Source organism: Diplotaxodon limnothrissa, linkage group LG11, assembly GCF_057381915.1.
Source record: "Diplotaxodon limnothrissa isolate DT_005_m linkage group LG11, D_limnothrissa_male_GT1.1, whole genome shotgun sequence".
NCBI lineage: Eukaryota > Metazoa > Chordata > Actinopteri > Cichliformes > Cichlidae > Diplotaxodon > Diplotaxodon limnothrissa.
In genome coordinates this window covers 15,156,053-15,170,773 of record NC_140606.1, presented here as the reverse complement: position 1 = coordinate 15,170,773, position 14,721 = coordinate 15,156,053, and the positions used below count along the sequence as shown (strand labels likewise).

General features: G+C 42.7%; 1 protein-coding gene across 1 annotated transcript in view; it reads right to left on the bottom strand.

Annotated features, from left to right (window-relative positions):
• The window catches only part of LOC146622511 (eukaryotic translation initiation factor 3 subunit H), a 64,787-nt gene extending 50,928 nt beyond the window's left edge, over nucleotides 1-13,859 (bottom strand). The window contains exons 1-2 of the mRNA XM_085365191.1: nucleotides 13,744-13,859; nucleotides 5,415-5,571 (exon numbers count right to left, since the gene is read on the bottom strand). Of these exons, the coding sequence (XP_085221317.1) occupies nucleotides 5,415-5,571; nucleotides 13,744-13,845 (259 nt within the window). The 5' untranslated portion in view covers nucleotides 13,846-13,859. The remainder of the gene's footprint in view (nucleotides 1-5,414; nucleotides 5,572-13,743) is intronic.
• Nucleotides 13,860-14,721: the final 862 nt, after the last annotated feature.

The window sequence follows — 14,721 nt, the reverse complement described above, 5'->3', positions numbered from 1 at the left end:
GGGTAAGTAATGAAGGCAATACCTGTGGGAGATCTTCAGTGTACTGTGATCCAACAATGAATTGGCCTACTGTAAAGCTTTGATTACACTGGTTTGCATCTATGAGTCCGCTGTGGTCCCATTGGGTGTGGGCAATTTAAATTTCGTCATCAGATGGTGAGTGTGCGGGTCCTGCCTGTTTTTTTCCTCCACCCCGTACGGACTTGTCTGTGGAGCATTAGCATTACATATGCTCATATGCACCTCAGGCAGTAGGCTGCAGGTGGACTTCAAAGGAGTATAACAGGAATTAGTACTTGGTCGTCAGGTCTCCAGCCTAATAGGATATAATCAAGGCTTAACTAGTTAACATAGGTGTAATACTGTTAGCTAAACAACTAAAGGTTTCGGATTATATGAATGTAGCCTCTCAATCATGTAGGTCATAGTAGTATTGAGGGCTTGTTGGTTTGTGACAACCCTCACCTCCCATCCAAGATGCTTCTTCAGTTCTAAATCCTGGGAGGTGGTCCTGAAGGTCGTATAAACCAATCTTAATTATGCGAGTCATTACATGACCGAAGGTGTGAAACAAGGCACTGGTGATTATCATCACAGGGGCCATGGTCTGAAATGCTTGTGAGAAATTGCCTTGGAAATTGCCATCAAATGAGCTCTTCAGGTCACATGACTCTAGGTGTGAGTGGGGGCTAAATCGCCTGGGAGGAGCTCTCAAGGCCGCACTGTAGGTGGTATCGCGGGCCGCTACGTCTTTTGTACAATGGTCGTTCAAAGTCAATGTAGATGGCCTACTTTACTCCTCTTTCAAAGCGTCAAGTCTTCTCAGTCCAAAATGTGAAAATGAGCATCATCAAAAGAATGTCCTTTCTCCTTTAAGTGCAAATGTACAGCAGTGTCGTTCTGCTGAGCTGCTGCTTTTATGTAACATAGGAGCTAGCTCTCCCGAAGAAAAGCTTGCTACTAGATGAAACATTTTTCACCAAAAAGAAGTCCAGTTGCTTTCATTTCAAGCCCTCAAGAGTATCAAATGATAACATTTACTTGGTTCTTTTACTCTTTTTCTACTACTAATAACTCTTTCAACCTGTTTTTCAATCGGGACAGTATGCTAATATGACACATTCAAAGTGTTTTTCTGTTTTTTGGAATATTTGGTACCCAAAGAGAAATTTTAGCCAGCACTAAGGGGAAAATACCACCTGCCAGTTTCAGTAATTTACTGAAGTAGAATAAACAGTTTTGTTTGCCTGGTCTAAAATATCTAGAAATGCACAGATTCACTGCCTTTACGGTGCGTGATTCGATCCCGCTCACTATCAAGTCAACCCCCAGATGATGAGTTGAGTCCGGTTAGCTGGTGGATTTGCAATACACCAGTGAAAACCCTGTGATAGTCGCTCTGTACTAAAATACCTCTGCTTTGTAATATTGCTGATATCACAACAAAAGAGTCGGGCCAATGCACATCATTAACATGCTATTTGAGTGCCTCTACTGCACAAAATGCCAAGAGAATAAGTGCCCGCAGTTCCACACATTTCTCTCAATACATTTTGTCAATGATGCAAGGAAAGCGTGTGTGCAAGGACACTGGAAGATAGGAGGGCTGGGGTTAAGTCAAGGTCATTTCTTTTTTCTTTTCCCATTTTTTCCTCTCTCTCTTTTTTTTTTTTAATCTGAGGCCGATTCTGCTGTGCGTGCTCAATTACTCTTTATCTCATTCCTCACTCATTTTGGTCACATTTGCTGCCACTGACTGTCCTGTAACTACAGCTCTATACTGGCACCTGTTGATGAAAGCATAGCATAGCATATACATGCGGGCACACATAGACACACGGGAAGGGAGGGGGGAAAAAAAAAAAAAAGAGTCACGTAGCTGCCAATCCTGCCCATTGTTCATTTCGAGATAGATTCGAGGAGTAATTCTAATCTGAGGGGCCTCCAGCAGGCAATGAGTCAGTGTAAGATGATTTAGGTGTACACAGACACACACACAGATCACAAAAACACAAGGCACACACACCAATCTATCCACATATGCAGACCTTGGAAGCAAAATGTATTGAGGGTGGCTGATTTGAGGTGAAGAGAGTACACGCTTGTCAGCTCAGTCTGTGAAGGCCCAAATCTCCAGCTTTATCTCAGAGAGTATTGGTTAACTGATATGTATCAGAGTCTCATTATAATGGTCAGAGATAAGGCTGCATTGAAATAAAAGGTATAGGTCTGAAGCAAACACTGTAAAAGTCATCAAAAATTGATAAAAATGTTCAGATTTTGGACAGCGTTACCCATGTGCCTCTAGAGGACATGAGTCTACAGTATAACAGTGTGCGTCTGAATGAGTGTGTGTTGCTTCTGTCCACTTACAGAAAAAGAAAAAAAGAGCAAGGTACAGATTAATGGAGCACTGATTGAAAGTAGCGATGGAGCAATGTGATACTCATATCGCATATCGGTCTGACACAGACTCAAATGGCTGTATCGTGCATCTGTGACAGCTGGCTGATGCACGAGGCCAATCCATTCAGTTAATTTCCTTTATTCCATAGCTGTGTTCACACATACACTGCAGCTCTGAAATGTTCTTGACATTAGCTTGCAGAGCTATATGTGGAAAAAAAACTGCTCAATCTGGGCAACTACAACCACATCATAAGAAAATTTCCAAGCCTCTTTCTCAGTGAAGAATGCAGCTTATTAAGATCACTATCCGATTGGTTCATACACAAAGCATCACCAACTCAAGTGTGAGCAACTACCTCTGAGTCATTATCCAAGCTACTGCTCTGCAGCAAAGTTACTTTATTTGCAGAAACATTCAGCGTGGTTAAAAATCTTTGATACAGGCAGATGGCCTGGGTATCAGTGAGTAGCGCTGCCTATTGTTTGTCTGTACAATAGCAGCAGACGTTACATTGACAGAATTCGTTTTTTAATTCAATACGCATTTGTGACCTGATATGACTCAGATACTCTGTTATAACACAGTAGTACCACATAAATGTCTCCAGGAGTAAGTTACAATGTCTGATTCATTCTTCAACAAAACTCTGTTGTTCTGCTGCTTCTACAGTTGGTTGAGGTCACCCGCCCCAGCATCAGCACAGATGAAACACTAACAATTGCTACAGGGGCGACGAGACAGAGAGAAAAGGGTGGCCTGACTGGTCGCGCGTGTGTGTAGACGTTTCAAGCTTGAGTGTGAGACCAAAATGATCAAATGTACAGGCATTAAATCCGCTTTTCAATTTTATTTCTAAATGTGTAGTAGCATAAGTGCGTAGCATAAACTTTCTGTCAGCTTGGAGAGCGGAGAGATGGGAGCGCTGTGTAGCTACAGAATTGTCTGCTTTATGATGTGCTGTTGCCGTTTAAGAGGTCGAAAGCACGGAGAACATGAATGAATCCCATTTCCATCTCCGTTTTTGAATTTTGTTCCATACTGACAGAAAACCTGAAGCCTGTCACCTTTTACAGCTGGATCAAAATCCCCACTGAGCAGAGTTCTATTGTAGCTCTGTAAATTTCCCAGAGTTCACGGCAAGACGCTACTCGCTGAAGCCCTTGTTAAGTTAAAGGGAATGACAGATGGAAAATCCAGCGCTTCCAGTGTTTATAACACAACAAGCCATCACCGACACACACACACACCGACACACAGAGAGAGAGAGAGAGTGAGCTGCTCCTGACACTAACAACCTTAAGCAACCATTGGCGCTTGCATATGCCGCTGAATTTTTGACTATTGCTCGTTAGCAGCTGAAGCCTCACAGACCAGGATTTCTCCCTTTCCTCTGTTCTCGGGACCACCTCACGTTCCTCCCACCCCTCAGTCTGATGCAGTGGGGTTTTTTTGTGCTAACAAGGAGAGAGTAACAATAAGGTGTGATAGGGGAAGGGCAGAAGTCAGAGGGCATGACACTCTTTGATAACAATGCTGACAGAAAGCAGCAGGGGAAAGGAAAACATGTGCGGATAAAGACCAAATCAAAACCCGTGCACGTTCGCACCGCCCACCTGTAACGCCAGAAGCTAGAGCAATCCATCCTTGGACTGCGCATCAACCCTTGGCACTGACAGGGTAGGACACCCAGCACCTAGTTAGCTTAGTTAGAAGTCAGCATTGACCTTAACATGACGCCGGAGGATATCTTACGCAAACTTTCAAGAAAACAGACATTCAGTTCGTTCTTGATACAAGTTTACTGTGACATCATCTCAGAAAATCAGTTACAAGAAGCCAAAAAACAAAAAATATAAATATGAATAATAATTATAATTATAATAACAACCTTGAATTTACTTTATTTAGTCAAATTTAGTGCCCTCTTTTCATTTCAGCACACAGTGATTCCATTGTGAACTTATTGGCATGTTAGATTCACTCATAATTTGTACCCTCTGCTGTCACTTCAGTCTGCGGCTATCACCGTGTGCGTGTGAAGGGGCGGAACAAGGCAGCAAGCGCGGCAACAGAAGAGAGACGGGGAGAAAAAGACGAGAGCGTTACTTGAGTTGATGACAGCCTGTTAGCATGCAAACAAAGGCGTCCCAGCAAGCGGTAATTCTTCTAAAACCAAACACGGCATGCACCAACTGACTCCACATCACGGGCAAAGCCGGTCCTAGAACGGCGGCAACGCTGCAGATGAGTTAAAGCTAAATCAGCCAGCAACACAGGACCTGTGTCACCCCTTCAGCTCTGAGGGAGATGAGCACCCCCAGGTGTCTGGTCACAATCTCTTCCCCCGACCCCACCTCCATGCTGTTAGATAAGCTAACATACGTGGCGCGATAAGGGTCAATTTTAATGAGATTTCCACAGAAATCTACAAAGTAGTTCCCCCCAAAATTCAAAGACTTTCTGTTCACCCTTGTAAAATTTTAAAAACAAATTAGTTTGATGCAATATCTGATATAACATTTGGCTCACACGTCAGTCATGCCAAAATAAATTAATGACAAACAACAACACCTTTTGTCCTGCCAAAAACAATATACGTTTTCCACGGAAATGTTTCAAGTCAGTGTTTTCACAGCCATCTGGTATATCAACTCAAGAACACTGTGTTAATTAAAAACTTAATCATCCAAATTTGCAATTCATAATGTCACGCACCAGAATTTAAATGACAAAGCAGCTCTTATCTACAGTGGAGTTTCAAAATTTCACAATAAGCAAATACCACAGCTCCCATGTTGCTGAAGATTTCTTAATATCATCTTGTCATAAATTGAGCGGCCGCAGTCACCGGAGACACCATCATTTTACGGTTTTACTTGCGCTCGGTGCTTAACGGGTATTTATTTCACACTCTGTCGTGATGTGATAAGTGTGCGCGCGTTTTTACAGCTGCAGGAGAAGATCGATGGAACAAACAGAAAGCAGGCACACTGCTTTTAGTTACCTTCATCAAAGTCAGCATCATCCTCTGTGTGCTGGGGGAAAGGGAAGCAGTTGGTGATCTCAAGTCGGTCGTCGACTACCAGGCCCAGCAGGACGCCCTGAACCACCTCACTGCCCTGGCCCTCTTCTTGGTAGTGCTTGATAATCTTCAGCACCACCTGTGAAAAGGGAAAAAAAGAGCAACATTAGTGCTGCAGTAGAAAAGGAGGCAGAAAGGGAGGTTGATGATTCTTTATCCTGCTTTCAGTGGCATTTACTGAAAATTGATTTCATTTTCTGAATTGATAATATTTTATCCATCTTGTCGTTTATAGCATTTATGTAATTTCTTGCTATTGTTTGATTTATGGTACCAAATACAGTTGTCTCCCTGCTCGCCATGTTGATTTGAGCTCATTAGTGTGAGTTGAGGATTTTCTGTGTGAGATGCTGTTTAAAAGTCACATGGATGTCTTCCTCTGTTCTTTGGCACATTATTTTTTAATCACAGTACAAACACACTGAACAATTTTCTTATTTTCAAATAGAGAATAATGTCTAACCTCTAGTGTACAGAAAAGTGGTTTGATTTAGTAAAAGAATGCAAATAAAGACACATGATAAAGGCCTGTGATTTACGCCTAGGAAATGTGAAAATAGGAACTTCCAGTTAAAGAATTTATGTTGTTATGATTGTAACGTGTAGTTAATATACTTTAGGTTGATTGTACAACTCTAGTCACTTTGTGGCTGAGAATATTGTCCCAGCAGAGCACATATGACACATTTCTCATCAGTTCCCCACCAAGAACAACCAACACAAGGCTTCTGATTTCACCAACACCCAAAGTGATATCAAGAGAAAAACCAAACAAAAACCACCGAAAAACAATGAGACTTCATGCATCACTAGAGTTTTCTCTGCTTATATACACAAACTAAAGTGTTAGCATTACTCATTACGCAAAAGAATTACAACAACGTAAATATGAATAGTAACCCGAGGTTTAACAGCTCTGAAACAGACACCAAATTTGTGCTGTAAACGTCCACGGTCTTGTGTTTTTTCCTTGGAAAAGGTTAAAAACAGGTGCAGCAGTGTTTAGCATGAAGCATGCTAATCTGCAAATTAGTCATATGCTCATGTTACCAATTCTCCATAGTTCTCCATGTGAAACTGCTGCACCTGGCTAGCACGCTAATCGTGCTTATTGTTTTCAAAATTCAATACATTAAGAGTGAGCAGGAAACACTTCAGTATTAAAGCAATCATTTTTGCTCTTCGTGATTTTTATTATGCACATTTTGCTGTGGAGACTCCAAACACACACTAAACGATAACACCGAAGATAAATCCTGCTCTATAATGAGTGTCACACATACATCCAGACAGCTGTGTGCACCCTGCAGCTCAAAGAATAATGATCTAGGGCCTGTATTCAGTTGTGATGGATCACAAGGATGAAATGGATGTGTAGATGTGACATAAATAATATCACACTGCTCTGGAAACAGTTCCATTTTTTTGGTAGAAACAAGCGGTTGTCGTCTGCTTGTGTAACTTTCGAGGTGCTGATGCTTGATATGGTTAAGCCCCCCGTAGCTATTACACACTTTCCCTCTGGAAAAACTATTACAAGTTGAAAAATCATGTTGTTGCACTGACAGGTGCACAGCTCAGGTTCAATACAGTTTTAACTGGGTGGTGACGGGCACAGCTACTCGTTATCAGCCCGGTCTGTAGTTCTCCTGATAGAGAGACAGAGAAGTCTACTTTTTTGGGAGTGGGATGAGGGGTGAATTTGCATGACATTGGCTCATTACTCTGGTAGGAGGAGCCTAAAACCCTGATCATATCAACAATTCATACTAATCCCCTAATGAAGCTACAATATTGCAAAACTGGGAGTTAAAAACAAAAAAATTAATACAGCAAAGCATCAGGAAATTCTGTGTGACAATGCATGATACTGACACAGGGACACTAAATACTGATATTTAATGTAAAAACTCAAAATACTCTGAGAGTACTATGAAAAAGAGGGCTATCTCATGCACCACTATCCTGAGATACCAGTAATAAGTGACGTATTTTGATATCAACAGGCTTTCTGGTGATTCCTAGCGAGATGTGAAATTGTGTAGTAAAACAGGTTTGGGGGGAAAAAATATAACTCCTCTAATACTAAAACTAGAACATTTCTAAACAAATTCTAGTAAATTTATAAGAGCTCTCCCAATAGACAGCTGAGCTTAGGTCTGTTGCCTCAGAGCAGTCTTCTTATTGTCCCTGCGCCTATGTGAGTTTCCTCTGGTGCTTTAGTCTCCTCCCACACTCCACAGATGTGCATGTTAAGTTAATTAATGATTCTAAATCCAATGTAACCCAATGATCAACTTGCAACCAGTCTAGGGACCCCCACATCACAACAAAAACACCACTTACTTTGGTAACAGATTGCATAATGAAGCATTCTGCACTCTTCACTGGCCACTAAGCTCTTACATAAAAACCACAAAATTGTCAAAAAATAACCATTGTTATGTTAGGAGAAATTCTGGGACAAGTTACTAAGGCAATCACTGACTGTGGTTGAGTGCTGGAGCCCGCTGTGGTAAGCACCACCTGCAGGCTCAAACACTGGTGCATCACTGATCTTGAGTGTGTACAAAAGGGCAGTTAGTATTCAGTGCAGCTTAGCAATTTACACTGGAGAGCGAAGAGGCGGCACACATAAAATTTTCAAGAAAAATGCCATCCTTGTACAGTGGGAGGGTATATTTGGACTCGTACTCCGATATCCCACATAATCGTGCTTCATCTGGACAGAGTGTCCATGCATCATCGTATGCATTTAATTTTTAATGCCAGATAAAAATGGGCCGATAGGACAAAGCCTCCGAATGATTCAGGAGTGGGTTTAAGCTCTAATGCTGTGATACTGACACCAAGGACGGCGGAGGAAAAACTATCGCACATGCACAATACAAACATGTGGCAGGCATACTGACAAGCAAAAAATAAATAAATAAAAAACTGAAAAGCAATGGCAGAGAGCAGAGAAGGTAAAGCGTCTAAATGAACAGGAACAGGACAAAAAGCTGAAAAGCGCTGTGTGGAGGGGGAGAGCATAAATCACGCTGATAACAGTGTGGGCAGGTCACAGCCAGAGGCATTAATAATACACACATACACATTCACACATAGGAGCAGGGTGGCAGTCCTAAAGCCATGCTCACAACAAAAGAGCCAACACCACCATAAGGGAGCCCTCGCTGGTCTCGGGCAGCTGCTCGTGCACGCGCAAACATACACATACACATGCGTGCTTGTCCGGGGAGATGATTTATTTCAATAGAGCGCTGGCTCTGTCATGCAACAAGTAAAAAGAGCTAGAGGCGGGAGAAGAAAAACCAAATGGGTTGGAGTGGAGAGAAAAACAAATCTCATTCCCTGCCTGCCTGCTTTGGCATTTTTGACTGAGAGGGCAGGAAGGTCTGAGCAATAGGTCGGTGAAGAGAGACACGGGTGGAAAGGGAGGGAGAAACAGCAAAATAACTGGGTGGGAGCGCGATGGAGGGGAGCAAGGTGGCGGAGCTGGGTAGCGAGGAAATGCAATAGTGCAAATGTGAAACGGAGAAACAGGTGGATGAAGGAACGGATGACAAAAAGAAAGCAGTGGGGCAGTAGGTGAGGTGTAGCAAAGAGAGCGAGGAAGAATAAGGAGGAATCCGGCAGGGGAGAGGAGGGCTACAGTCGAAGTCTCCAGGAACAGTGGCATTGGCTGCTTTACCCTGTCCCCGGTCCCCTTTGAGCTTTGGCTCCTTTTTCCACCAGCAAATAGCTTTTCTAGTCTCCCTCCATCATTGAGAGCAGATAGCAACGGATACACAATGCTTTCAGCTATCTAGCTCTTGGCGATCTGCTCATCGCACACTTAAACAGCATCTGTCTGGAAAAGGGAGGAGGTGAGAGATGGACAGTCGGCCAAAAACAACTCCAACAAGGTCAAACAAATAGGGCTAAACACGATGGGGGTTTAAAAAAGAAAAGAAAGGAAAAAAAAAAGGGGGGGGGGGGGAGAAATCCTGAATCCACAGAAATGCTTTAAAGACAGGAAGCAAAGAGGCATCTGCACTACAAGAAAAGGAAGGAAGGAAGCCTGGAGGTTTCAGTGGATTTGTAGTACTGGCTTCCTGGCGCTCAGTAAATGCCATCAGGTATTGTAAGCAAAGCCTGGAAAGCTTAACGTCTGTGCAAACCTGCATGCCCACAAAGACATGCCAACTCTCCTTCCAGTACCATCCCTCCCTACTACTCACGCTCTCTCAGACACACACACACACACACACACACAAACTCACGTATAATTTTATTGATCCAGTACACCGGCAGCTAACCCAGTGATCTCACCTCATGTGGAGAGGCCCAAGATTGATATGTGGACAGTGCATTATAAATCAACAAGCTTAAAATTGAATTGTGCAAAATCAATTGCGGTCTAAATCCCCTGTTGGCTGCCTTTAATTCTTATCATAAATCTTCTGCCTCGCTCACACAAAGGGGCTTATATTCCTGCCACAACGGGGCTCAAGTTATGGGAAAGTACAGCAAGAGAGACGATCGCGTAATGAGGTTTTGTTTTTTTTACCCTTATTTTCTTTTTTGCGTTGCTGAAGTGTGAACGGACTCTAAACTCAACGCCGCCTGCAAAATATTTGACAGAGAAAATACTTTTGTGTGGCAGGAGTCGTCTGTTGGGTTAAGCCACGGATGAAGACCACGGCAGATTCCCACTTCATCTGCCAGCTTTCGCCTGCTGGCGTGGTGAGATCTTTCTCAAACATGTTTGATTTTTCTAGGCCAAGTCTGGCGTGTAATGTGAAGTAGTCCAAGACTGATGTATAGCAGCCACTGACTCTGGCAACAACCGATGGGAGCAGCTGTAGCAATGTGGGGAGACAAATAATCCAAAAAATGTACTAAAAGGAAAGTACAGAGGTCAGAGCAATACAGCTAATTTATAGTGAGGATATTTATGCATATCATGCGTCCTGTCTGCTGCACAGTCCATCAAGATAGCAGCCTGGTCTAAACCAGTGCACAGTTTCATGTTTGAGACACCTCATCTGAAACCATAATACACCTTAGTCATTTTTAATTAATTTTTTTAAATCTAATTTAAGATCAAAGTCTAGCCATTAATTTCCTTGACATGTAGTATTTTCATTGCTAGGAGAATAATCTGCCATGATTGAGGAATTCACAGCATATCCAGCAAAACATATGATTAACTGCTTATCCAGGGTTTCCCCACAGAGGTCCCGCCCCAATAATATCTGGCTATCTACCCATTTCACCTTTTTTTTTCCTGCCCAAAAGAATGACGCAATCCACTAGCAATTTCCTAACGAGCAATTTCCTCAGTCTTATTTTGAAAGTTCGGTTGCTAAACAGCTACTCCCCTTCCCATCTTGTGTTTCCTTCCTGGCATACTCACCAGTCGCTCTCATGGCTCTCAGAGTCTCTCATCCCACGGTCAGACTGAGTCCAGCTTTGCCATCTTGGACTGCTGCTGGCAACAATAGTCCTTGTTCTGCTCTGAGGATCTGCTGCGAGCTGGAGGGCCACTCTAACCAGAACCTGCAGCCGGTTTAGGACTGGTTCATGTGCTGCTCCATCAAGGCTGCGGAGCAGAACAGGGACCACCGTAGCCAGCTGCTCCCCAGGATGGTTTAGCTGGCATCCAACAGTGGGGTAAGAGACTCATTGGAGAGGCAGCTAATTACTGGTCTGTTAGTTATTTGTCACAAAGGGATCCTGCAACTAATTAGCAGTGGATAAAGTTTATATTATAATATTTACTATATTAGGTATAGATGTGCCTCCTTTCACACACACACCCATGTGTGCACAGCCACCTACTACCACAAACGGGAGTATCACTGTTATCTATTACTATTTTATTGATATTAGCCTCCCTGTTTAGGGTTTTATTCATATTTCAAACTCATCCTTTTCTCTCCCTTCGCACATCTAAAGCACTCGGTGGTGAAACATGGCTGGACTAATGTTTTTTAAAGATGTGACTGAACAACAAGCAGTAGCCACCGTGACCAACAGTGCTCGGCAAAAGGCTGCACTCCTCCGACCTCTCAGCAAGGTAACCAACTCAACTGTGGAACAGTGAGCTGCTTGAAATCTGATTATTGTTGACCGAGTCTTCTTTTTTTTACTTCACATTTCAACAATGCAAGTTTGTTTGACCTGAGCAGCCGCACTGGATGCAGTCGTGCTTTATTTTTGCTCAAGTACCTGCTCAGCGAGTGCTTCAGCGAGTGTATCAAGGAACTCTGAATGTCAAATTAAAATAAATAGCATGTAAACATGACGTATAGCTTCTGTGCTATGTAGAAGAATATATGTAAAGCTATGATTCTGCATTGGATAGCAAGTCATCTCCTGTGTGCATGGCAGCAGATCTGTACTACATTATTATATGACACCTCCCTGTCAAGCACAGGCTCAAGAACCTGAGGCTTATCTAAAAACCCCAGGGGGGCAGAAGGGACTGTTCTTGCTGAGAGTGGAAAATGACTGTTACATGAAATGTTAAGATTAAACTTACTTTGTTTTTTCCCTTCCTTTCAAGTCAGTGAGACCGTCAAATCACGGTGCCAAAATATCCTGCACAAAGCACTCTGACTTTTCCTTAATTCGTGGTACAAGAATAAGACGCGTGTCTGACGTGCATCGAGGCTTCTTCTCAACAGAGGCAATTGTGTGATCTCAGTAGGTGTTTAATGGAACCCACTGCAGTGCTGCTCTCCACTTCTGTGGCAACATCAGTGACTGAAACCTCTTCAAAAGCAAGGAAACAATTCAGTTCTACTACACAACAGCAGTGATGCTGTCTACGGGCAAGCCTCCAGCTAAACCTCTGACAGGCGTGTCATGACGCAACACGACAGCAACAGCTGCATCTCAATGCATTCAGGTGAAGCGCATTTCATAGCGCCACCTGAAATAGACACCCTTCCTTCAGCAGTCTCCATTCAAATGAGGCTGCACACTAAGCTCTTCCTGACTGTTTTTAATTTAAGTGTTGCGATTAAAATGTTTGGCTGATAAAGCCGAGAAAAGGAATTAAGAAAATCTCATTAAGGGTCTAAATAATACACATGGAGGTGAAATATTCAGATTTGAAATTAGAGCCTAGGACTCTGGGGCACCTTTAATGAGCAAGATAAAAGGAAGGCAGCAGCTGGCAAGTTTAAGTCTTGGTACTGCGTTCAGGAACACTGGGGAAAAAAAGAAGGAAAAAAAAGAGCTGCTTTGTGTCCAGTGCCACTCAGGGCAGGAGGGAGGGAGAACGTCAGCGAAGCAAGTTTGTCCTCTGCTGTTTCTGCAGAGGTACTACAGGACAGGAAAGGGGCCATGGATTGTTTCAAGTCCAGTTTGAACATGTTCCACTATTTACCTGTTAATGAACAGTCGCAAGAGCTTACTAACAAGTCAGCGAGGAAGTAAATTTTGTGTCCAAAGTACACACAATAGCCACACAAACCAGCACACTGTTACAATACATGTGCCCAAGAACCCTAGGTCTGAACAAATCTGAAACAAAGGCCTCTCTAGCTGTGTATGTTACGGGAGACAATAGTATCACCAGGTCCCAACAGGAAAGGCAGAACAGTAACTTGTTAGTTTTTGTGCTGCAGAGGCAGAATAGTGGGAAAATGAATTTATTTACTGTGTTTTGTTAACCTAGCCACAAGAGATTTAACATCATCTAAAGCAAATTCTGCTTCAGAAGACTCACTTAACAAGGGCCTAATTTAATCAAGACAATAGGATCTGTTGGAAGGCACACAGGCCTTCTGTGGGTCTATAACAAAGGTCAGATTTGCCAGTGAAGGTACTGTTGTCTGCCACAATGAACACAGCTAACAAATGCAACCTCTAAAACACTTTACATCGTAAAAAAAAAAAAAAATCAGCACCGGCAATAACACAATTCTGATACTCGGGGAAGTCCTGGTGCAAAAAACAAACACCCCTTTCGTTTAATGAAACCTACACACCGGCTAACAAAAAGACGATTGTTATTAGCATGTTATTAGTCTGCTAGTAAGTTTGGAATCTCTAAACAGAATTTTTTTTCATATGTTTACCAAAAACTGAATAACAAGGCTCCATGCACGTTTTATCCCTTTAAACAGAACCAGAAAGGGCCTTGTACTATCTCTCCGCCATGATGATGCTCACACTGTAACGCACACATCTGCTAACAACCGTTTTCTCTGCCGCTCGTTAGAAGCTGGTAACACAGACCCACACTAACACTTACCAGTCCCTCAATCTGGATCTGCTTTACGGGAGAGTCCAAAGTGCCGCCAGTAGAAGCCATCGCTGTGCTGGATACTGAGCTGGACTCCTTACGCGATGCCATCTATGTTGCGCTCCACGCGGAAAAAGGAAGGAAAGTGCTCGGCGACGGACGTTTCCGGTGATGATACGCCCGTTTTCCTGTCCGTGTAGAAACAAAGGCTGAGAATCCGATCTACTTCTCGTCTAGAAGTTCCAGTTGAAGTTGTTGGGGGGTTTTTTCATTTAGCGCATCGGAGTTGTAAAATAATACTTTTCTACAAGTGCCCTAACATGATATATGCTGACAACCGCCGCTACAAAATAAAATGAAGGAGCAATCCCCATACAGTTGTGGTCAGAAGTTCACATGCACTCATGATGTGCATGATCTACATGGTGCTTTGGGGCTTTTAACGCTGTCTTTGAACTGCTCTTTTTCTTTGATTATACAGTCTACTAATGACTTTAAAGAAAAAAAACCCACATAGGCATAAACTCAGGGTCACAAACACACACACGTGTGTGTGTGTGTGTGTGTATATATATATATATATATATATATATATATATATATAGAGAGAGAGAGAGAGAGAGAGTGTTTAGAGTGTTTTAGGGCGTTCAGGAACACCCATGAACCATCAAAGCTTAAGCCCGCCATGAAATGGAAACTATCCAGTTTTACATCACCACGAAGTAAGAGGTTGTCAACTAAGAAACAAGTCCCTGCTCTAAAATCGGTGGAGAAGTAAAGGTGAGGTTTTCAATCCTAAAAACACTCTACCAGCTATCAAGCATGGTGGTGGTAGCAACATGATATGGAGCTATTTTGCTAGCACTGTTATATTGCATTGCACAAAGCAGATGTAATAGTGAATAAAGAGGACTAGTCAACAGCTAAATGGTTAGTAGCCATTTCAATAGGACAATCCCCAAAACACACCAAATCTGATTAAAAGAT